The 25,227-nt window shown below is 39.3% G+C and overlaps 1 protein-coding gene across 2 annotated transcripts in view; it reads left to right on the top strand.

Annotated features, from left to right (window-relative positions):
- The window catches only part of LOC128684306 (DNA-directed RNA polymerase III subunit RPC1), a 161,883-nt gene that overhangs the window by 77,448 nt on the left and 59,208 nt on the right, over positions 1 to 25,227 (top strand). For both annotated transcript variants that reach the window (XM_070080036.1, XM_070080037.1), the window contains exon 2: positions 14,452 to 14,603. In XM_070080036.1, the coding sequence (XP_069936137.1) occupies positions 14,452 to 14,603 (152 nt within the window). The remainder of the gene's footprint in view (positions 1 to 14,451; positions 14,604 to 25,227) is intronic.

Genomic DNA, 25,227 nt, shown 5'->3' with positions numbered 1-25,227 from the left:
TTGGTAGTAACATACAGTTACTCATTGTGTTTGTGAATTCAGTAACGTGTGGGTCCTGGTCTTGCAGGAGATTTATATTGAAGTCACCTGAGAGTAGTAAGTGATCTTTGTTCATGCGTGCATCAGTTATCATACTTCCTAGGTTTTGACTAAATTGGCTAATGTTTGACTGTGGAACTCTGTAGATGTTTATCAATGTGAGAAGTTTTTGTAGGTATTTGGATTTGAATTTAGCTATTATATATTCCCCATGTTCATCCCTTGTGCAAGTATTAGTGATACATTCTAGTTGGTCTGAGTAGTATATGGCTGTGCCACCCCCTTGTTGATGTGTCCTACAGTTGTGTATGGCTGTGTAACCAGGAATGGCATAGGCATCTGTAGTATCAAGCTTTAGCCATGTTTCGGTGAGAGTAATGATGGATATACTGGCATGCAGGGAATTTAGTAATGCTATGAGGTCATCGTAATGTCTGCCAGAGAGTTAGCACCCTTGGACTTTTCTTCTCTCAGAGAAGAAAAGTATACTGTGCCTTTTACACTTCAAGAACTGGAGGCAACACTCTCAGCTTGCCGATCATTGGCACCTGGGCACGACAACATTCATATTCATATGCTACAACATTTACATCAGTCAGCCCTTGCAGTCCTATTATGTCTTTTGAATTTTATTTGGTTACAAGGAGTTCTTCCACAGCTGTTGAAATCTGCCATTGTTCTCCCTTTCCACAAACCGGGTACTACAGGACATGAAGCCTCCCACTATCGTCCCATTGCTCTGACCAGTGCAGTTTGCAAAGTGATGGAGCACCTGGTAAATAGACGTTTAGTGTGGTATTTAGAGACACACAACAGTCTCTCCACTCGTCAATATGGCTTTCGTGAGGGCCGTTCTACCATAGACCCCTTACTACGCTTGGATACGTATGTTCATAATGCCTTTGCGAATAACCACTCAGTTATTGCCATATTTTTTGACCTTGAGAAGGCATATGACACAACTTGGAGGTATAATATTTTCGCCCAAGCCCACTCCATAGACCTCCGAGGTAATCTACCATCTTTCCTTAAGAACTTTTTAACTGACAGACATTTCCATGTTTGGGTTAATAATGTGCTCTCCCTGGACTTTATCCAAGCTGAAGGTGTCCCCCACGGATGTGTTCTGAGCACAACACTTTTTCTCCTTGCTATAAATGATTTGGCCTCTAGTCTTCTATCAAGTATTTGGTCATCACTCTATGTTGATGACTTCGCTATTGCCTGTGCAGGCGCTGACTGTCACCTCATTACAGTTTCTCTCCAGCATGCGGTCGACCGTGTTTCCAATTGGGCCACCACACATGGGTTTAAATTTTCCAGTACCAAAACTCACCAAATTACTTTCAATAGACGCTCTGTCATCTCCGATCATTCTCTGTACCTCTGTGGCTCCCGTATCCCTGAACGTCATACAGTCAGGTTTCTGGGCCTCCTCTTTGACCATAGGTTATCCTGGAAACCTCACAATACCTCTCTGAAGGCAACTTGTCACAGCTGACTGAACCTTCTTAAAACCCTTGCTCATCTTTCATGGGGAGCTGATCGTCGAACTCTCCTTTGCCTCCATTCCACCCTCATTTTATCGAAACTTGATTATGGTGACCAGATCTATTCAGCGGCCTCTCCTGCTACTCTCTCTAGCCTTAACCCCATTCATCACCAAGGATTACGTTTATGCCTTTTTGCTTTTCACTCTTCCCCTGTTGAGAGCCTCTATGCAGTAGCGAATGTTCCATCCTTATCCGATCATTGTGATGCCCATTGCCTTCGCTACTATGTACGCTCTCATGATCTCTGCAATCCTTCCATTTATAGAATGGTCACTGATATTAGTAGGCATTCTTTATTTGTTCGATGCCCTTGTTTACTCCGTCCCTTCTCTCTTCGCCTACATTTGCTCTTGTCTTCTCTTCAATTACCACCTTTCTATGTTCATGTAGCATCTCACTTTTCCCTAACCCCCCTGGGAAGTTCCAGCAATTCGAGTCTGTTCTTTCTCTCTCCCTTGCTCGAAAGCCCAGCTGTCTACGGTTGCTTCCCACTCTCTTTTTCTTGACCACTTCCATTCTCATTCTCATGTCATTGCAGTGTACAAAGATGGCTCTAAGTCTTCTGACGTCGTAGGATTCGCAGCAGTGTTTCCGGACAGCGTCGTACGAGGGCATTTACTATCTTCGGCTATTATTTTTACTGCTGAATTGTATGCCATTCTTGCAGCACTTATCCGTATTGCATCTATGCTTGTGTCATCATTTGTGGTTGTCTCAGACTCCCTTAGTGCTTTACAGGCTATACAGAAATTTGATACACCTCACCCCTTAGTAATCTGTATCCAGCTTTGGCTTCGCTGCATCTTTACCAAGCAGAAAGATATTGTTTTTTGTTGGGTCCCTGGTCCCTGTATAGATTTCTAGCTCAGTGTGCCAGTCAGTGTTTGTCACTGCTGCTGTGAAGTTATTAATGGCTGCCTCATTGTGAAGTCTGAAAGTGACTTTAGTAGTGTCTTGAGGTAATTTGCCAAGATTTGTTATGAGGAAGGTAGGGTAGTGGTCTGGTATTATCTGTGATTATGCCTGATTTTAAAGGGGATATGGTGTTGGTCCAGATGTGGTCTAGTAGTGGAAACACTAGTCTCTGTAATTCTTGTAGGTTTTGTTACTGTTGGTAGCAACATGCAGTTACTCATAGTGTTTGTGAATTCAGTAACATGTGGGTCCTGGTCTTGCAGGAGATTTATATTGAAGTCACCTGAGAGTAGTAAGTGATCTTTGTTCATGCGTGCATCAGTTATCATACTTCCTGGGTTTTCCCTAAAACGGCTAATGTTTGACTGTGGTACTCTGTAGATGTTTATCACTGTGAGAGGTTTTTTGTAGATATTTGAATTTGAATTTAGCTATTATATATTCCCCATGTTCATCCCTTGTGCAAGTATTAGTGATACATTCTAGTTTGTCTGAGTAGTATATAGCTGTGCCACCCCCTTGTTGATGTGTCCTACAGTTGTGTATGGCTGTGTAACCAGGAATGGCATAGGCATCTGTAGTATCAAGCTTTAGCCATGTTTCGGTGAGAGTAATGATGGATATACTGGCATGCAGGGAATTTAGTAATGCTATGAGGTCATCGTAATGTTTACTTAAAGATCTGATACTGTAGTTAAAGACAGTTATGTTGTTGTTGGCTCTGAGAAGTGCCTTTGATTGTTCTGCTGTGTAGTAATTACAGTTACTGTTTGATTCATTTAAGTCATTCAATAAGAGGTTGGTATCAGTATCAATGCTTGTTATCATAAGATTTATAGTGAATCTATAGTTAGAATTAAGACAAAGTAAATATTCTAAAGCTATAAAATAGCACCTGAATTATTTTAACAAAAGTAAAAATTTGAGCTAAGGTAGTTCTTTAAAGCTAAAATAAAGGAGACAATATAAAAGGGGCTAAAAAATTTTGTGGTGAACAAATAAAGTGGTAATCAAATAAATGAGCTAGGGAATATAATGGCAAAATAGTGAATTTATTACACTTTAGCACCTGAGAATAGCACCTTGATTATTTTAACAATTGTGAATATATGAACTAAGGTTGTTATATAAAGCTAAAATAAAGGAGAAAATATATAAGGGACTAAATTAAATAATGGTAAACAAAGTTAAAATGGCAGATAGTCACTATGATATGATATTGATTTGGGAGTGAGATCTGATTTGTTGTATACAATAAGTTGAGCAAATTATTGTACTATAAAAAGTAAAAAAAAATATGAGGTAGTTGGTACTAGCTAGCATAAGATAGTTTTGGGCCTTGAACAATAATGTGATTGAAAATACACTAATTGCACACACAATATAATCACTAAGATATGAAAATAATCTGAGAGTAGGATTTGCCTTATAGCATAAAGTTTGAGCAATTAATATCACTATAGGGAGATTATTTGAAATAGTTGATTATTTGAGGTAGTGTGACCTAAGTGTAAGTAGAAGTAGCAAGACGTACTTGAAATCTTGCATGTTCATGAGACAGAAAAAAGGACACCAGCAATCCTACCATCATGTAAAACAATTACAGGCTTTTGTTTTACACTCACTTGGCAGGACAGTAGTACCTCCCTGGGCGGTTGCTGTCTACCAACCTACTATCTAGGATTCAACAGACTTATTCCCCTATAATTTTTGCACTCTCCTTTATCCCCTTTGCCTTTATACAAAGGAACTATGCATGCTCTCTGCCAATCCCTAGGTACCTTACCCTCTTCCATACATTTATTAAATAAAACACCAACCACTCCAAAACTATATCCCCACCTACTTTTAACATTTCTATCTTTATCCCATCAATTCCAGCTGCCTTACCCCCTTTCATTCTACTCACTGCCTCATGAACTTCTCCCACACTCTCAACTGGCTCTTCCTCACTCCTATAAGATGTTATTCCTCCTTGTCCTATGTATACACGAAATCACAGCTTCCCTATCTTCATCAACATCTAACAATTCCTCAAAATATTCCCTCCATCTTCCCGATGCCTCAAACTCTCCATTTAATAACTCTCCTCTCCTGTTTTTAACTGTCAAATCCATTTGTTTCCTAGGCTTCCTCAACTTATTAATCTCACTCCAAAACTTTTTCTTATTTTCAACAAAATTTGTTGATAATATCTCACCCACTCTCTCATTTGCTCTTCTTTTACATTGCTTCACCACTCTCTTAACCTCTCTTTTTCTCTCCATATACTCATCCCTCCTTGCATCACTTCTACTTTGTAAAAACCTCTCTTATGTTAACTTTTTCTCCCTTACTACTCTTTTTACCTCATCATTCCACCAATCGCTCTTCTTCCCTCCCGCACCCACTTTCCTATAACCACAAACTTCTGCTCAACACTCTAACACTACATTCTTAAACCTACCCCATACATCTTCGACCCCATTGCCTATACTCTCACTAGCCCATCTATCCTCCAATAGTTGTTTATATCTTACCCTAACTGCCTCCTCTTTTAGTTTATAAACCTTCACATCTCTTTTACTTGCTGCTTTTATTTTCCTTGTTTCCCATCTACCTTTTGCTCTCACTGTAGCTACAACTATACCTGTGGCCCCTCTATAAACATGTACATCCTGAAGTCTACTCAACAGTTTTTTTTATCTTCCAATACATAGTCCAACAAATTACTGTCATTGTGCCCTACATCATATCTTGTATACTTTTTTATCCTCTTTTTCTTAAAATACATGTTACCTATAACTAAACCCCTTTCTATACAAAGTTCAATCAAAGGGCTCCCATTATCATTTACACCTGGCACCCCAAACTTACCTACCACACCCTCTCTATATGTTTCTCCTACTTTAGCATTTAGGTCCCCTACCACAATTACTCTCTCACTTGGGTCAAAGGTTCCTATACATTCGCTTAACATCTCCCAAAATCTCTCACCTCTACACTCCTCTCTTCTCCAGGTGCATACATGCTTATTATGACCCACTTTTCACACCTGACCCTTATTTTAATCCACATAATTCTTGAATTTACACATTTATATTCCCTCTTCTCCTTCCATAACTGGTCCTTCAACTTAACCCTTTGACTGTTTCAGGGCCCTCTCTGAAACTGTCATTCTATGTCGCCAAATATTCGAAAAAAAAAAAATTATTTTTTCTTATGAAAATGTTAGGAATATTTTTACTAGTGTTTTAAGCCTAAAAAAAATTTTTTGCCATCAGTACTTACCGAGATATAGAGCCGCAAAGTTTGCAGAAATTGACGTGCGTACGGCAACAGCGGCGACTGCCGCCCACCCGGTATTCTTTTATTTACTCTAATTCAAAGGTTTCTTGCATTTTTCAATATTTTTCTTTTCCAGGTAACTTATGTGGCCTGTGAGACCAATGTAAGGTGCATTGTTCAAATATACACTCATTATTTACAACACAATAACAGAACAAACTTTATCACTATTAGTTTGTGTATACACTTTGTTTACACAAACAAACAATACAAAACAATGTTTATTACTAGTGTTCCATAATATATATACATATGTACAGTCACTAACCACGTTCCTAGAACTGCTGCAGCTTGTGGAACTCTTTGAAACATGGGTATATGCAGAGGGGCACTTCACACTCCTCACACATAAAACGAGTGTCTCTGCGTGTTTGTGGGCGTTTTGTGGTATGCATACATACATAACACCTCTTCTGAGCATTTTTCTTGGCAGTAGTAGGAGGCAGTTGTATGGGGTAGTGATCACCAGGCCTCAAACGAGATGACGTCTGTGGGCGCTGGTCTATTGCAGGAGTTGCTCCTTTGTACTTTGCAATTATTTGTCTGATTACTGACAGGCAAAATTCACCATATTTTGGTGTTTTGTTGGTCTTCAACTTGTATATGTTATAAGCATTTAGCATAGAGATATCAACAAGATGGAAAAAAAGTTTGATATACCACTTATAACTCTTGCGTACACAGTCTGCAAACCCAATCTGCATGTCACATTTGTCCACTAAGCGCATATTGAGGTTGTAGTCCATGACAGCTGCAGGCTTTAGAATGGGTTCATTGGTCTCTCTGTTGTCCCTGCCACTGAGTACCATTTCGTTTGTGTGAACTGATGTCAACAATGTGACATCACGTTTGTCATGCCACCAAAATGCCATGATGTCATTGGCAGCAAAGGCTTGCACCTCACCTCTGCGAGTGCCAGCGTCGAACCTTGGCATATGTTTGCGATTACCATGCACTGTGCCACACACGTCTGTCAAGTTCACTCGCAAGAAATCACTGAGTAAGGGGCTTGTGTACCAGTTATCAGTAAATAACATATGCCCCTTACCAAGATATGGTTCCATCATTGTTCGAACCACATCACCAGAGATACCCAATAACTTCATGGTATCTCTCAAAGTATTACTGCCAGTGTACACAATAATATCTAAAACAAGACCACTTCTGCAATCACACAGTACAAATAGCTTTATACCAAAGCGTTTCCTCTTGCTTGGTATATATTGCTTGAATGAGAGTCTTCCTTTGAATAAAATCAAGGACTCATCAATAACAAGCTTCCTGAAGGGATAAAAATACATGCAGCACTTTTGTTTCAGGTACATAAACACATTTCTTATCTTATATAACCTGTCGCTTCTGTCAGGCCTGGTTTTGTCTGAAAAGTGTAACATACGCAACAGTATCAGGAAACGATTGACACCTATAATGTCACTAAAACCTGGAGTTGAAATCAGGCGATCTGTTGTCCAGTATGTGGTGACAGTGTGCTTATACACATGTGGCATAAGCATTATTGTGGCAAAAAACAGGTACATCTCTGCCACAGTTGTCTCCTTCCACTTGTGTAGCCGTGATTTTGGTGAGAGAATTGTATTTGCCATGGTGTATTCACAGTATGTGTTGGTTTCCCTGACAATGATGTCCATCAGGGGTTCATCAAAGAATAACTCAAAGCAGTCCAGTTCACTGGCATTGTTCCCAAGTGGACAAGATGGCTTTATTCCACTTTGTGTTTCATCAAAGTCATGGGGACTGGGAACAAACTCGTCACCGTCCTGCCAATCCCAGATGTGGTCTGCTGGTGGGGTCTGGATATTGTACCGTGGTTGTGGCTGTGGTTGTGGCTGTGCAGGTTGTGGTGGTGCAGGTTGTGGCAGTGTGGGGTAGGGTGAGGCTGGTTGTTCTGCTGAGTCAGCCGCGTGGCTAGTAGCGTGGCCCGGTGATGGTGCCACATGGGCCGTGCCACCCTCACTATCACCACCACTGTCTCCTCCCTCACTGTCACCATTCATACCCATCGTTACAATATCGTCATCTTCACTATCAGGTCGTGGTGTTGGGCCACGGGATGTGCTCCCAGAGTTTCTCCTTCCCCTTGGAACAACATATGAAACACTACCAGACCGCATGCTACGTCGTACATACTGGCACTTCACTGGGGAATATTCACTCTCACTGTCACTAGAACTGGTTTCAATGACCTTGAAATCACTATCACTATCACTATCACTATCACTGCTATCATCAGGGTGTTGTACACGACCAAATAGTTTCCTCTTTCGTCCTGGTACAGGCGAAGGTGAATGTGAACAAGCCGGCACAGCACCAGAGGTCGAAGGTTGTGGGTCATCTGGGTTTTCGTCACTATTTACGTTATCCTGGGCACTTTTTTCGGTAACACTCACTTGAAAACCCTTGAATTCACTGTCACTGACATTTTCATCGCTGTTAGAGCTATCACTTGGGAACAAAAGACCTCCAATCCACCGAGGAGTGAGGAACTTCTTACCGAGAGGCATGGTGAAAATGGACTGACAACATGGCGTTCCCACAATGCACCGCTAGGTCCCAGATTTTTTTCACAGGGTACACACCGACCACTGAGACCCATTCTCTCCCGTGTAGGCCTACCAGGCCTTTGGCGCGCGATTTGAAGCCGCTAGAATTTGTGCGTATAAATACGTCAGAAACATTGGCTCGTAAGACGTATTTATACGTCGGAAACAGTCAAAGGGTTAATATTAACCCATTTATTTCTCCCCACTGAAACTCGCCTACCCCCTTTAGCTTTGTTTCGCTTAGAGCCAGGACATCCAACTTCTTTTCATTCATAACATTAGCAGTCATCTCTTTCTTATCATCCGCACTACATCCACACACATTCAAGCATCCCAGTTTTATAAAGTTTTTCTTTTTCTCATTTTTAGTAGATCTGTACAGGAGAAGGGGTTACTAGCCCATTTCTCCCGGCATTTTAGTAGCCTCATACGACACGCATGGCTTACGGAGGAAAAATTCTTTTCCACTTTCCCATGGATAATAGAGAGAGAAAAAAAAACAAGAGCAAGAACTATTAAGAAAAAGAAGAAAAAGCGTAGATGTGAGTATGTATATACAGTGGACCCTTGACCAACGATATTAATCCGTTCCTGAGAGCTCATTGTTAATCGAAATTATCGTTAGTCGAGTTAATTTTCCCCTTAAGAAATAATGGAAATCCAATTAATCCGTGCAAGACACCCAAAAGTATTGAAAAAAAAAAATTTACCACATGAAATATTAATTTTAATACACACAAACTGAAGAAGAAATGTACAATTGCATGACACTTACCTTATTGAAGATCTGGTGATGACTGATGGGATGGGAGGAGGGGAGACTGTGGATGGTGTTAGTGTTTAGAAGGGGAATCCCCTTCCATTAGGACTTAAGGTGTCAAGTCCTTTTCTGGGGTTACTTCCCTTCTTCTTTTAACCCTTTCAGGGTCCAAGGCCCAAATCTGGAGTCACGCACCAGTGTCCAAGAATTTTCAAAAAAAAAATTTGTTATTTTTTCTTATGAAATCGTAGAGAATCTTTTTGTGAAGGTAATAAAACAAAAAGTACGAAATTTGGTGGAAAATTGACGAATTTATGCTCTCGCGAATTTTGATGTGTCAGCGATATTTACGAATCGGCGATTTTGCCGACTTTGACTCCCATTTTAGGCCAATTACATTATTCCAATCAACCAAATTCTTAGCTATTTCACTAGTATTACTTCTATTCTATCGATTGAGCACAAGAAATCGCCAAGTCAACTGTTTCAACTACAAAATAAAGTGATCGGAAATTGTTAATTTGGCCAATTTAACACAAAGTTCAAAATATTCCAATTTCAAAATAGGGTCCAGAATGAACAATGTAGGCATTCCTGGCACTAAACTAACATTTCCTCTGTTCATTAGTTATGTTTTGAGGCTTTACAAATAAATTCTATTTTGATTTTTTATTCACATAATGAATTTTTATTCACACCAAAAAAAAAAAGATTTACTGTTATGCAATACTGTAATAATTGTATAAATATCATCACCATATTTGTGAATGTATATTAGACCCACCAGCTGATGTGTATTAGACGTGTGAGGTCGCTTGTTTACTCTTGAATATCGGCAAAAATTTAACATTTCTGCTACTTTGAGCTCAGTTTCAAGCCATTTCCAGTGCTAAAACCAATCAAAATCATCTCTATTTCTGTAATATGTCTTCCATTCTATCAAATGAGACCAAGAAATCGCAAATACAACTATAAAAAACATACGAAAAAACACTGCAAAGTTGCTGTTTTAATCGAAAAATCATGATTTCATTTTTTTTCTCTCATTATACACAGTGTGCTGCAGGATCTGTTTTATGTGGTGCACACATACCACATAGATGTATTCTCTCATATCTAGGCCCAAATGTACCACTCACAGTTTATCAGAGTGAGCTGAGCTCATGGCGTTGATCTACGGTTTGGACCCTGAATGTAAAGCCGTAGATCTACGGGACGGACCCTGAAAGGGTTAATGCCACTAGGACCAGCTTCAGAGTCACTGGACTTCTGTCGCACAACATATCTGTCCATAGAGGCCTGTACCTCTCGTTCCTTTATGACATTCCTAAAGTGTTTCACAACATTGTCAGTGTCACAATTAAACACTTGTTCAGGTTTCAATTCTTCACTCTCTATGTACTCCTTGAATTCCTGTACATATTTTTCAGCTGCTTTTTGGTCCAAACTGGCAGCCTCACCATGCCTTATCACACTATGTATGCCACTACGATTCTTAAATCTCTCAAACCAACCTTTGCTGACCTTAAATTCACTCACATCACCACTAGTTGCAGGCGTTTTTCTAATTAAATCCTCATGCAACTTCCTAGCCTTTTCACATATGATCGCTTGAGAGATGCTATCTCCTGCTATCTGTTTTTTGTTTATCCACACCAATAACAGTCTCTCAACATCTTCTATCACTTGCGATCTCAGTTTCAAAAACATAGTTGCACCTTTGGCAAGAACAGCTTCCTTGATTGCTGTTTTCTTGGCCACAATAGTAGCGATGGTTGATTGGGGTTTTGTGTACAACCTGGCCAGCTCGGAGACACACACACTCTTCATATCCATAGTAATTCTCACCCTTTTTGCTGTAGGGTTGGCACTAGAAGCTTTCTTGGGGCCCATGGTGACTTATTTTGCAGGTGCAATCACTAAAAACGCTGTGATAATGTGAAATGTTCCAATTGTATGTTTGGATGGGACCACGGTGCCTGGCTGGCTTGTAAACACTGGCCACAAGTGGATGCATCTCAGACGGAACAAATCGTGTTGGTCGAGTTTTTTAGCACTAGTCAAGGCAAATTTTTGGCATTAAAATGTATCACTAGTCGGATTTAACGTTAGACGATGCCATCGTTGGTCGAGGGTCCACTGTATATGCATGCGCATGCCTGTGTAGTGTGATCTAAGTGTAAGTAGAAGTAGCAAGATATACCTGCTATCCAACGTGTTTATGAGACAGAAAAAAGACACCAGCATTCCTACCATCATGTAAAACAGTTACAGGTTTCTGTTTCACAGTCACCTGGCAGGATGGTAGTACCTCCCTGGGTGGTTGCTGTCTACCAACCTACCACCGCATTGTATGTCACAGGATTTTTTTTTTTATACTGTGCACACTCCACACAGACCCGTTCTCTTATACCTAGGGCCAAAATTTACCGCTCGCAGCTTATCTCAGGGAGCTGAACTCGAACTGTAGCTCTATGTGAAGGACCCTGACCTCAGTGACAGATCTGTATGTTGTACAGTGAAAGGGTTAATGCTTCACCACTTAGTGGAGAAATGATTCCCGCTGCAGCATTTAAAACTCGCAGTGTTCTTAATGTAAATCCTCCTTGGTCGATGTTATATAGTATAGTTTTAGGTAAAGATGTTAGAGGGCAAACCTAATTAGTTTTTTTTTTTTTTTTTTTTTTTTTTTTTTAAAAAAGTCGGCCGTCTCCCACCGAGGCAGGGTGACCCAAAAAAGAAAGAAAATCCCCAAAAAGAAAATACTTTCATCATCATTCAACACTTTCACCACACTCGCACATTATCACTGTTTTTGCAGAGGTGCTCAGAATACAACAGTCTAGAAGCATACACATATAAAGATACACAACATATCCCTCCAAACTGCCAATATCCCAAACCCCTCCTTTAAAGTGCAGGCATTGTACTTCCCATTTCCAGGACTCAAGTCCGACTATATGAAAATAACCGGTTTCCCTGAATCCCTTCACTAAATATTACCCTGCTCACACTCCAACAGATCGTCAGGTCCCAAGTACCATTCGTCTCCATTCACTCCTATCTAACACGCTCACGCACGCTTGCTGGAAGTCCAAGCCCCTTACCCACAAAACCTCCTTTACCCCCTCTCTCCAACCCTTTCGAGGACGACCCCTACCCCGCCTTCCTTCCCCTATAGATTTATATGCTTTCCATGTCATTCTACTTTGATCCATTCTCTCTAAATGACCAAACCACCTCAACAACCCCTCTTCTGCCCTCTGACTAATACTTTTATTAACTCCACACCTTCTCCTAATTTCCACACTCCGAATTTTCTGCATAATATTTACACCACACATTGCCCTTAAACAGGACATCTCCACTGCCTCCAACCGTCTCCTCGCTGCTGCATTTACCACCCAAGCTTCACACCCATATAAGAGTGTTGGTACTACTATACTTTCATACATTCCCTTCTTTGCCTCCATAGATAACGTTTTTTGACTCCACATATACCTCAACGCACCACTCACCTTTTTTCCCTCATCAATTCTATGATTAACCTCATCCTTCATAAATCCATCCGCCGACACGTCAACTCCCAAGTATCTGAAAACATTCACTTCTTCCATACTCCTCCTCCCCAATTTGATATCCAATTTTTCTTTATCTAAATCATTTGACACCCTCATCACCTTACTCTTTTCTATGTTCACTTTCAACTTTCTACCTTTACACACATTCCCAAACTCATCCACTAACCTTTGCAATTTTTCTTTAGAATCTCCCATAAGCACAGTATCATCAGCAAAAAGTAACTGTGTCAATTCCCATTTTGAATTTGATTCCCCATAATTTAATCCCACCCCTCTCCCAAACACCCTAGCATTTACTTCCTTAACAACCCCATCTATAAATATATTAAACAACCATGGTGACATTACACATCCCTGTCTAAGACCTACTTTTACCGGGAAATAGTCTCCCTCTCTTCTACACACCCTAACCTGAGCCTCACTATCTTCATAAAAACTCTTTACAGCATTTAATAACTTACCACCTATTCCATATACTTGCAACATCTGCCACATTGCTCCTCTATCCACTCTATCATATGCCTTTTCTAAATCCATAAATGCAATAAAAACTTCCCTACCTTTATCTAAATACTGTTCACATATATGCTTCAATGTAAACACTTGATCTACACATCCCCTACCCACTCTGAAACCTCCTTGCTCATCCGCAATCCTACATTCTGTCTTACCTCTAATTCTTTCAATTATAACCCTACCGTACACTTTTCCTGGTATACTCAGTAAGCTTATTCCTCTATAATTTTTACAGTCTCTTTTGTCCCCTTTCCCTTTATATAAAGGGACTATACATGCTCTCCGCCAATCCCTAGGTACCTTCCCCTCTTTCATACATTTATTGAACAAAAGTACCAACCACTCCAACACTATATCCCCCCCTGCTTTTAACATTTCTGTCATGATCCCATCAGTACCAGCTGCTTTACCCCCTTTCATTTTACGTAATGCCTCACGTACCTCCCCCACACTTACATTCTGCTCTTCTTCACTCCTAAAAGATGGTATACCTCCCTGACCAGTGCATGAAATTACTGCCTCTGTTTCTTCCTTAACATTTAAAAGTTCCTCAAAATATTCTCGCCATCTACCTAATACCTCCATCTCCCCATCTACTAACTCCCCTACTCTGTTTTTAACTGACAAATCCATATTTTCCCTTTGCTTTCTTAACTTGTTTAACTCACTCCAAAATTTTTTCTTATTTTCATTAAAATTTCTTGACAGTGCCTCTCCCACTCTATCATCTGCTCTCCTTTTGCACTCTCTCACCACTCTCTTTACCTTTCTTTTACTCTCCATATATTCTGCTCTTCTTATAACACTTCTGCTTTGTAAAAACCTCTCATAAGCTACCTTTTTCTCTTTTATCACACCCTTTACTTCATCATTCCACCAATCACTCCTCTTTCCTCCTGCACCCACCCTCCTATAACCACAAACTTCTGCCCCACATTCTAATACTGCATTTTTAAAACTATTCCAACCCTCTTCAACCCCCCCATTACTCATCTTTGCACTATCCCACCTTTCTGCTAATAGTCGCTTATATCTCGCCCGAACTTCCTCCTCCCTTAGTTTATACACTTTCACCTCCCTCTTACTTGTTGTTGCCAGTATAATCTATAAATAGTTTTAAAACATTCTTATACATTGTGTAACAATTTCTTGGTTGTAGTCTTTTCTAATTTTAAGAAATATTATATCTTTGGTTGTAGAATGACACTGGACCTGGAGGGTCACGTTATGAATTACTGGTAGAGGGAGACAATTTGCGAGAAGTCATCGCTACTTACGGCGTCGATGGCACCCGATGCACTTCCAACAACACTTACGAAGTTTTCACTTGTCTAGGCATTGAAGCTGCAAGGTAAGTACTTACTTCTCTACACTAAATATAACAAACTATTAGTAAACATTCAATATATGTTCTTATAGAGGAACCTTACATAGTGTGATTTTGTGTAAGTATCATTGAAAAGTGCATCTGAAATGTCATTGCCTGCTGAAAAACCTTAATACATAATACTCACTGTAATCTAACAAAAACAGATTAAGTAATGTGCAAAATTTGGGTAGTACCCTCTGTAGATTTTCATTTTGCTTGTCAGGCTACAAGTGGTACCCACAAACCGTGTACTATACCATTCTTGCTAAGCCAGAGCAAGTTAGGTTCATTAGACTGTAATTCTTCCTCACCCAACTAATGCTTTTTTTTTTTTTTTAAATTTAATATGACTTAGGATTGTTGAATTCATATGAACCACTGGAGAATGTTCAGTGCATCAGTATCAGGAATTCACTAAAGTTTAGTATCATACATAGCTATAAAAAATGAGCAGTTACTCTTTCCTGTGCTTTTAACAGTAGTGTATCTACTCCAGCTGTATTTCCACAATTGCTGAATAAAAATCTTTCCCATGTAGTGCATGATGGGAACTGATAACCTCTAACCTTTTATTTTGGTTAACCCTTTCAGGGTTTCTGACGTACTAGTACGGCTTACGTTACAGGGTTATTGACGTACTAGTATGCCTAAATTCTAGCGCCTTCAAATCTAGCGGGAGAAAGCTGGTAGGCCTACATATGAAAGAATGGGTCTATGTGGTCAATGTGCACAGTATAAAAAAAATCCTGCAGCACACAGTGCGTAATGAGAAAAAAAAACTTTGACTATGTTTTTGGTTTAAAACAGCGAATTTGCACTGTATTTTTGTATGGTATTTATGGTTGTATTCTAATTTTCCTGGTCTCATTTTATAGAATGGAAGACATATTACAGAAATTGAGATGATTTTGATTGGTTTCACAATGAAAAGTACCTTGAAATTGAGCTCAAAGTAGCAGAAATGTTCAATTTTTGCCAAAGTTCAAAAGTAAACAAATCATGCCATGCGTCCAATACATGTCAACTGGTGAGTCTATTATTCTTTCACAAGTGCGCTGATATTATTTATACCATTTCTACACTAATCCAGTAGTCTGCATAACAGTAAATCTTCTATTTTTTGTGAAAATAAAAATTCAAAGTGGAAAGCAAAAGAAATGTAAGAGGGGCCTGTGGACATGACTAATGAACAGAGGAAATGTTATCTTAGTGCCAGGAATGTCTTTCTTGTTTATTCTGGACCCTATTTGGAAATTGGCATCTTTTGAAATTTGTGTGAAACTGGAAAAATTGCTAATTTCTGACAACTTTATTGGATACTTGAAATCGGTAAATGGATGGTTTCTTGTACTCATTCGGTAGAAAAAATGGAGTTGGCTGACAGCCCTGTTCAGGGCAGGAGAAATATCGGAGCTGGAGCAAATACAGAGATCATTTATGGCTCACATTGAACCAGTAAAGCACCTAAACTACTGGTAATGCCTGCAAGTCTTGAACATGTGCTCATTGGAGTTGAGGAGAGAGAGGTACACGATAATATATACCTGGAAGGTACTCGAGGGCTTGGTCCCAAATCTGCACACTGCCATAACAACATACTGGAGTGAGAGATATGGGAGGAAGTGTAAAATAAACCCAGTGAGGAGCAGGGGTGCGGTGAGGACAATAAGGGAACACTGTATCAACATCTGGGGTCCCAGACTTTTCAACATCTTACCAGAAGATATCAGAAACACTGCTGGAACAAGTGTTGAAGCCTTCAAGAGGAAACTAGACAAGTATCTTCACCAGGTGCCAGATCAACCAGGCTATGATGGATATGTGGGGCAGTGAGCCTCCAGCAGCAACAGCCTGGTTGACCAGGCATGCACCAGACGAGCCTGGCCCATGGCCGGGCTCAGAGAGTAGATATACTCTCGAAATTCTTCAAAGGTATATCAAAGGTATTTGTCGACTAGTGCATTGGAATTAGCCAAAAACAGGGCCCAAAGAGGGCGAAATCGCCGATGCGTAAATCTCGTCGCGATTGCTATCTTCGCAAGAGCATAATTCTGTAGGTTTTCCATCAAATTTCATACTTTTGGTGTTCATTATGATCAGGAAAAGATTCCCATATCATTTCATAAGGAAAAATAATTTTTTTTTTTTTTGGAAAAAAATTCGACCCTGAGAACAAGTTTAGGAGAGGGCCTCTCAACCCTGAAAGTTTTAATTTAACCCTTTGGGGGTTTCGGCCGTACTAGTACGGCTTACGCCCCAGGGTTTCTGACGTACTAGTATGCCTAAATTCTAGCACCCTCAAATCTATTGAGAGAAAGCTGGTAGGCCTACATATGAAAGAATGGGTCTATGTGGTCAGTGTGCGCAGTATAAAAAAAAATCCTGCAGCACACAGTGCATAATGAGAAAAAAAAACTTTGACCGTGTTTTTGGATTAAAACAGTGAATTTGCACTGTATTTTCGAATGGTATTTATTGTTGTATTCTAGTTTTCTTGCTCTCATTTTATAGAATGGAAGACATATTACAGAAATTGAGATAATTTTTGACTGGTTTTATAATGAAAAGTACCTTGAAATTGAGCTCAAAGTAGCAGAAATGTTTGATTTTTACCAAAGTTCAAAAGTAAACAAATCATGCCAAGCATCCAATACACATCAACTGGCAAGTCTAATATTCTTTCACAAGTGTGCTGATATTATTTATACCATTTCTACACTAATGCAGTAGTCTCCATAACAGTAAATCTTATTTTTTTTGTAAGAATAAAAATTCAAAGTGGAAAGCCAAAGAAATGTAAGAGGAGCCTGGGGATGTGACTAACAGAGAACTTGTTATTTTAGTGCCAGGAATATCTTTCTTGTTTATTCTGGACCCTATTTGGAAATTGGCATCTTTTGCAATTTGTGTGAAATTGGCAAAATTGCTAAATTCTGACCACTTTATTGGATAGTTGAATTCGGCAAATGGGTGGTTTCTTGTACTCATTCAATAGAAAAAATGGAGTTCTAGAGATATAGTTGTGATTTGTCGACTAGTACACTGGAATTGGCCGAAAATAGGGCTCAAAGTGGGCAAAATCGCCTTTGCATAAACATTGTCAAGACCGCTATCTTCGCGAGAGCATAGTTCCGTAAGTTTTCCATCAAATTTCATACTTTTGGTGTCATTATGATCAGGATAAGATTCTCTATCTTTTCATAAGATTTTTTAAATTTTGGCGACCCTGAGAACAAGTCTCTGAGAGGGCCTGGCGACCCCCAAACAGTTAAAAAAAAAAATTATTTTTCAAAATATTCGAAGCGCCACGCAGGTGAACGTAGATCTACATTTGGACAATTTAATCCTTTCAGGGTCCAAAGGCCAAATTTCAAAGTGCGCACCAGTTTGCAAGAATTTTCATTGTTATTTTTTCTTATGAATTCGTAGATAATCTTTTTCTGAAGGTAATAAAACAAAAAGTACAAAATTTTATGGAAAATTGATGAAATTATGCTCTCGTGAATTTTGATGTGTCAGCGATATTTGCACAACAGCGATTTTGCCAACTCTGACTCCCATTTTAGGCCAATTTCATTATTCCAGTCGACCAAATTCGTAGTTATTTCACTAGTATTACTTCTATTCTATCGAATGAGTACAAGAAATTGCCATCTCGACTGTTTCAACTACAAAATAAAGCGATTGGAAATTGATAATTTGACCAATTTAGTGCAAAGTTCAAAATATTCCAATTTCAAAATAGGATCCAGAATAAACAATGCAGGCATTCCTGGCACTAAACTAACATTTCCTCTGTTCATTAGTTACATTTTCAGGCTTTACAAATGAATTTCATTTTGATTTTTAATTCACCTAATGAATTGTTATTCAAACCAAAAAATAGAAGATTTACTCTCATGCAATATTGTAATAATTGTATAAATAATATCAGCACATTCGTGAACGTATGTTGGACCCTCCAGCTGGTGTGTATTAGACATGTGAGGTCATTTGTTTACTCTCGAACATCAGCAAAAATTTAACATTTCTGCTACTTTGAACTCAGTTTCAAACCATTTTCAGTAATAAAAACCAATCAAAATCATCACTATTTCTGTAATATATCTCCCATTCTATCAAATGAGACCAAGAAATCGCAAATACAACTATAAAAAATATACGGAAAAATACTGCTAAGTTGCTGTTTTAATCGAAAATTATGGTCTCGGTTTTTTCTCCCATTATGCACTGTGTGCTGCAGCATTTGTTTTATGTGGTGCAGACATACCACATAGATGTATTCTCTCATTTCTAGGCCCAAATGTACCGTTCACAGCTTATCAGAGTGAGCTGAGCTTATGGCGTAGATCTACTGTTTGGACCCTCAACGAAAAGCTGTAGATCTATGGCACAGACCCTGAAAGGGTTAAAGAGAAAGATTCTCTACCATTTTAGAAGATAAAATTGAAATGTTCACAGTACAGTAGGGCCCTGCTCTACTGCATTTCACCTTATGGCTTTCCGTTAATACGAACATTTCAAATTATGACCAAAACTCACTGTACGGCTCCCCCCACCTGACTTTCTAATATTTTCACCGTGCCCCAATCAGTTTGCTTACATTCTCCGTGAGCTCTGTGAGTACCGTCTCTCTCCATTATGTCTGGAAACTTTCCAAAATTTCAAGTGTTTTAAGCTTATTTTATGTTTTATATATATACAGTAGGGCCCCACTTATATGGCAGGTTAGGTTGCAGGCTGCCACCGGGAAGCAGAGCACCATTTTTTCCACTTATTAATGCATATAAATGGCAGAAAACAAGTTTACACTAACATATATTAAGTTATCAATAGAACTAGGCATTATAAAACAATGAAAAGTGAAATACAAACACAGTACACTCATTACTTACCTCAAAATATTTGTAGTCTTAATGTAGGGTGAGAGGTGAGTAGTATTTATTGTAAAAAGTCAGGCATAGTAGGTATGGTAGCCCTCCTGGCCAACCCACCCACACGTAATATACTACAACATTTAACCCTTTCAGGGTTGACAGGCCCTCTCCCTGACTTGTTTTCAGGATCGACAAATTTAAAAAAAAAATTATTTTTTCTTATGAAAAGATAGAGAATCTTTTCCCCATCATAATGACACCAAAAGTATGAAATTTGATGGAAAACTTAAGGAATTATGCTCTCGTGAAGTTAGCGGTCTCGACGATGTTTATGCATCGGCGATTTTGCCCACTTTGAGCCCTATTTTCGGCCAATTCCAGTGTACTAGTCGACAAAAATCATAACTATTTTGCTAGAACTGTTTTTTTCTATTGAATGAGTACAAGAAACCACCCATTTACCGATGTCAAAGATCTAATAAAGTGGTCAGAATTTAGCAATTGTGCCAATTTCACACAAATTTCAAAAGATGCCAATTTTGAAATTGGGTCCAGAATAAACAAGAAAGACATTCCTGGCACTAAAATAACATTTCCTCTGTTCATTAGTCACGTCCCCATGCCCCTCTTACATTCTTTTGCTTTCCACTTTGAATTTTTATTCTTACAAAAAATAGAATAGTTACTGTTATGCAGACTACTGCATTAGTGTAGAAATGGTATAAATAATATCAGTGCACTTGTGAAAGAATATTAGACTCACCAGTTGACGTGTATTGGACGTGTAGCATGATTTGTTTACTTTTGAACTTTGACAAAAATCAAAGATTTCTGCTACTTTGAGCTCAATTTCAAGATACTTTTCATTGTAAAACCAATCAAAATCATCTCAATTTCTGCACTTCCATTCTATAAAATGAGACCAGGAAAGCTAGAATTCCATCATAAATTATTTTTTTTTATTATCACACCGGCCGATTCCCACCAAGGCAGGGTGGCCCGAAAAAGAAAAACTTTCACCATCATTCACTCCATCACTGTCTTGCCAGAAGGGTGCTTTACACTACAGTTTTTAAACTGCAACATTAACACCCCTCCTTCAGAGTGCAGGCACTGTACTTCCCATCTCCAGGACTCAAGTCCGGCCTGCCGGTTTCCCTGAATCCCTTCATAAATGTTACTTTGCTCACACTCCAACAGCACGTCAAGTATTAAAAACCATTTGTCTCCATTCACTCCTATCAAACACGCTCACGCATGCCTGCTGGAAGTCCAAGCCCCTCGCACACAAAACCTCCTTTACCCCCTCCCTCCAACCCATCCGAGGCCGACCCCTACCCCGCCTTCCTTCCACTACAGACTGATACACTCTTGAAGTCATTCTGTTTCGCTCCATTCTCTCTACATGTCCGAACCACCTCAACAACCCTTCCTCAGCCCTCTGGACAACAGTTTTGGTAATCCCGCACCTCCTCCTAACTTCCAAACTACGAATTCTCTGCATTATATTCACACCACACATTGCCCTCAGACATGACATCTCCACTGCCTCCAGCCTTCTCCTCGCTGCAACATTCATCACCCACGCTTCACACCCATATAAGAGCGTTGGTAAAACTATACTCTCATACATTCCCCTCTTTGCCTCCAAGGACAAAGTTCTTTGTCTCCACAGACTCCTAAGTGCACCACTCACTCTTTTTCCCTCATCAATTCTATGATTCACCTCATCTTTCATAGACCCAATCATAAATACCATTCAAAAATACAGTGCAAAATCGCTGTTTTAAACCAAAAACACTGTCAAAGTTTTTTTTTTCTCTCATTACGCACTGTGTGCTGCAGGATTTTTTTTATACTGCACACACTGACCACATAGACCCATTCTTTCATATGTAGGCCTACCAGCTTTCTCTCACTAGATTTGAGGGCGCTAGAATTTAGGCATACTTGTACGTCAAAAACCCTCGAGTTATGAACTTAATTTGTTCCAGAAGGATGTTCGAGTGCCGATACTGAATGAATTTGTTCCCATAAGGAATAATGTAAATTAGATTTGTCCGTTTCAGACCCCCAAAAATACACTTACAAAAGAACTTACAAAAATACTCTTACATAAGTGTTCGAGTTGGGAGCTGTTCGAAACTTGAGGTACCACTGTACAATACACTCATTATTTACCTTAAAAATTTTGTAGTCTTGAAGATCTTAATGTAGAGTGAGAGGCGTTAGTGTTTATTTGTAAAATGTCAGGTGTGGGAGGTATGGTAGCTTGCCTGGCCACCCCACCCAAACTCAATATATTACAACATTTAATGTGCCCTAGAGCGATAAAATGCATACTTAATTACCTTAATATATTTGTAATCTTAATGTGGGGTGAGTAGTGAGTAAACGATATAAAAATGAATAAACGAGAGAGAGAAAGAGAGAACGAGTAAATAAGAGGACAGAGACGCGGAGTATGTATACAAACAGACGAACGCGTCTTGTTTTGGTTTATACACGTTCATTCCCATGTCTGTGAATCTTATGCTATAATACAAACACCTTACATTGTGTACATGTTGTCACCACATTGGTAAAGTAGAATAAATAAAGAGCAACACTCCCATTCTCCTGTAACACACCATTTTTAGAAGTGAAGGCATATGAAAGGAATAATTTTCTACAGTTACCCCTAGTAATACTATTGTGTACACATTTTCTTTAGTGTTAAACTAGAGAAAACAGTATTCTTTCCAACACTCCAACAAAATGACTGGAAAAACATCTCATATTTATGTTAATTTAGTCAACTGTGGGGGTATATTTATCATGTTCATATGTTACATAGCATGTTTATTATATAATTTTGAAAAAATGTTGTAGATGAATTAATTAAAATGCATATACAGTGGACCCCCGGTTTACGATATTATATCATTCCAGAAGTATGTTCAGGTGCCAGTACTGAACGAATTTGTTCCCATAAGGAATATTGTGAATTAGATTAGTCCACTTCAGACCTCCAAACATACACGTACAAACGCACTTACATAAATACACTTACATAATTGTTCGCATTGGGAGGTGATCGTAAAGCGGGGGTCCACTGTATTAACCCCTTCAGGGTCCAAGGCCAAAATCTGAAGTGGTGCCCCAGTGTCCAAGAATTTTCCCAAAAAAAAATTTGTTATTTTTTCTTATGAAATGGTAGAGAATCTTTTTGTGAAGGTAATACAACAAAAAGTACGAAATTTGATGGAAAATTGACGAAATTATGCTCTCGCGAATTTTGATGTGTCAGCGATTTTGCCGACTTTGACTCCCATTTTAGGCCAATTACATCATTCCAGTCGACCAAACTCTTAGCTATTTCACTAGTATTACTTCTATTCTATCGATTGAGCACAAGAAATCGCCAAGTCAACTGTTTCAACTACAAAATAAAGTGATCGAAAATTGGTAATTTGGCCAATTTAACACAAAGTTCAAAATATTCCAATTTCAAAATAGCATCCAGAATAAACAATGTAGGCATTCCTGGCACTAAACTAACATTTCCTCTGTTCATTAGTTATGTTTTGAGGCTTTACAAATAAATCCCATTTTTATCTTTTATTCACATAATGAATTTTTATTCGCACCAAAAAATAGAAGATTTACTGTTATGCAATATTGTAATAATTGTATAAATATCATCACCACATTTGTGAATGTATATTAGACCGACCAGCTGGTGTGTATTAGAAGTGTGAGATCGTTTGTTAACTCTTGAACATCCGCAAAAATTTAACATTTCCGCTACTCTGAGCTCAGTTTTAAGCCATTTTCAGTCCTAAAACTTATCAAAATCATCTCTATTTCTGCAATATGTCTTCCATTCTATCAAATGAGACCAAGAAATTGCAAATACAACTATAAAAGACATACGAAAAACACTGCAAAGTTGCTGTTTTAATCGAAAATCTTGGTTTCAGTTTTTTTTCTCTCATACACAGTGTGCTGCAGGATTTGTTTTATGTGGTGCACACATACCACATAGATGTATTCTCTCATATCTAGGCCCAAGTGTACCACTCACAGCTTATCAGAGTGAACTGAGCTCATGACGTAGATCTACGGTTTGGACCCTGAACATAAAGCCGTAGATCTACGGGACGGACCCTGAAAGGGTTAACATAGTATACGACATTTAATGCATCTCAGAGTGAAAATTATTGTGTGTGATTACGTACAATGGACCCTCGACTTACGAAGGCCTCATCTAATGATAAAATCGACTTTCGAAGCGTTTCAGCGTAAAACATTTTCCTCGACCTTTGAAGAAAAACTCGACTTGCATCATTCGTCCCGAACATAGTCCATCTGACCAGAGCACCTCAGCTCAGCTAGTGCCATTGTTTACAAGCCAGGGTGGACGGTTGCACCCATACATTTGATAAATTTTACATTATTCCATTGTTTTTAGTGCTTGGAACTGCTAAATAAGCCACCATGGGCCCAAAGAAAGCTTCTAGTGCCAACCCTGTGGTAAATAGGGTGAGAAATACTATCGAAATACTATCGTGCCCGTCAGCTGCTGCTGCACCACCGTCAGCTGCTGCAGCTGCTGTACCATGGTCAGGTGCTGCTGCTGCTGTACCACGGTCAGCTGCTGCTGCTGCACCACCATCAGCTGTTGCTGCTGCACCACCATCAGCTGTTGCTGCACCACCGTCAGCTGCTGCTGTACCACGATCACGTGCTGCTGCTGCTGCACCACTGTCAGCTGTAATACTTGAAGATGTGGAGAGGCTGTTGTTGGTGTGGCTTAACGAGAAACAATTACTGAGAAACAATTAACACCAGAGGGTTAACCACCCAGGATAACCCAAGAAAGTCAGTGCGTCATCGAGGACTGTCTAACTTATTTCCATTGGGGTCCTTAATCTTGTCCCCCAGGATGCAACCCACACTAGTCGACTAACACCCAGGTGAACAGGAAAAAATGCCTGGAACTAGTGCTCATATTGGTGAATTTAAGGCCAGCAAAGGTTGGTTTGAGAGATTTAAGAATCATAGTGGCATACACAGTGTGATAAGGCATGGTTAAGCTGAAAAATTCCAACCCCAACAAATGTTTAATTGTGACGAAACAGGCCTGTTTTGGAAGAAAATGCCAAACAGGACCTGCGTTACTCAAGAGCAAAAAGGCCCCAGGACACAAATCTATCAAAGACAGGCTAACTCTCATGTTTTCTTGTAATGCAAGTGGGGATTGCAAAGTGAAGCCTTTACTCATGTATCACTCTGAAAATCCCAGAGTGTTTAACCCTTTGAGGGTCCGTGCTGTAGATATACGGCTTTATGTTGAGGGTCCAAACCGTAGATTTACATCATGAGCTCAACTCACTCTGATAAGCTGTGAGTGGTAAATTTTGGCTTAGATATGAGAGAATACATCTATGTGGTATGTGTGCACCACATAAAACAAATCCTGCAGCACAAAGTGCATAATGTGAAAAAAAACTGAGACCGTAACATTTTATTAAAACAGCGCCTTTGCAGTATTTTTTCGTATGTTTTTTATAGTTGTATTTGCGATTTCTTGGTCTCATTTGATAGAATGGAAGATATATTACAGAAATAGAGATGATTTTGATTGGTTTTATTTTAGTAGTGGAAATGGTTTGAAACTGAGCTCAAAGTAGCGGAAATGTTAAATTTTTGCCGATGTTCAAGAGTAAACAAATGACCTCACACGT

This window comes from Cherax quadricarinatus, unplaced genomic scaffold, assembly GCF_038502225.1.
Source record: "Cherax quadricarinatus isolate ZL_2023a unplaced genomic scaffold, ASM3850222v1 Contig92, whole genome shotgun sequence".
NCBI classification, from domain to species: domain Eukaryota; kingdom Metazoa; phylum Arthropoda; class Malacostraca; order Decapoda; family Parastacidae; genus Cherax; species Cherax quadricarinatus.
Note: the sequence above shows the minus strand (reverse complement) of the source record. Positions and strands in the feature narration are given on the sequence as shown.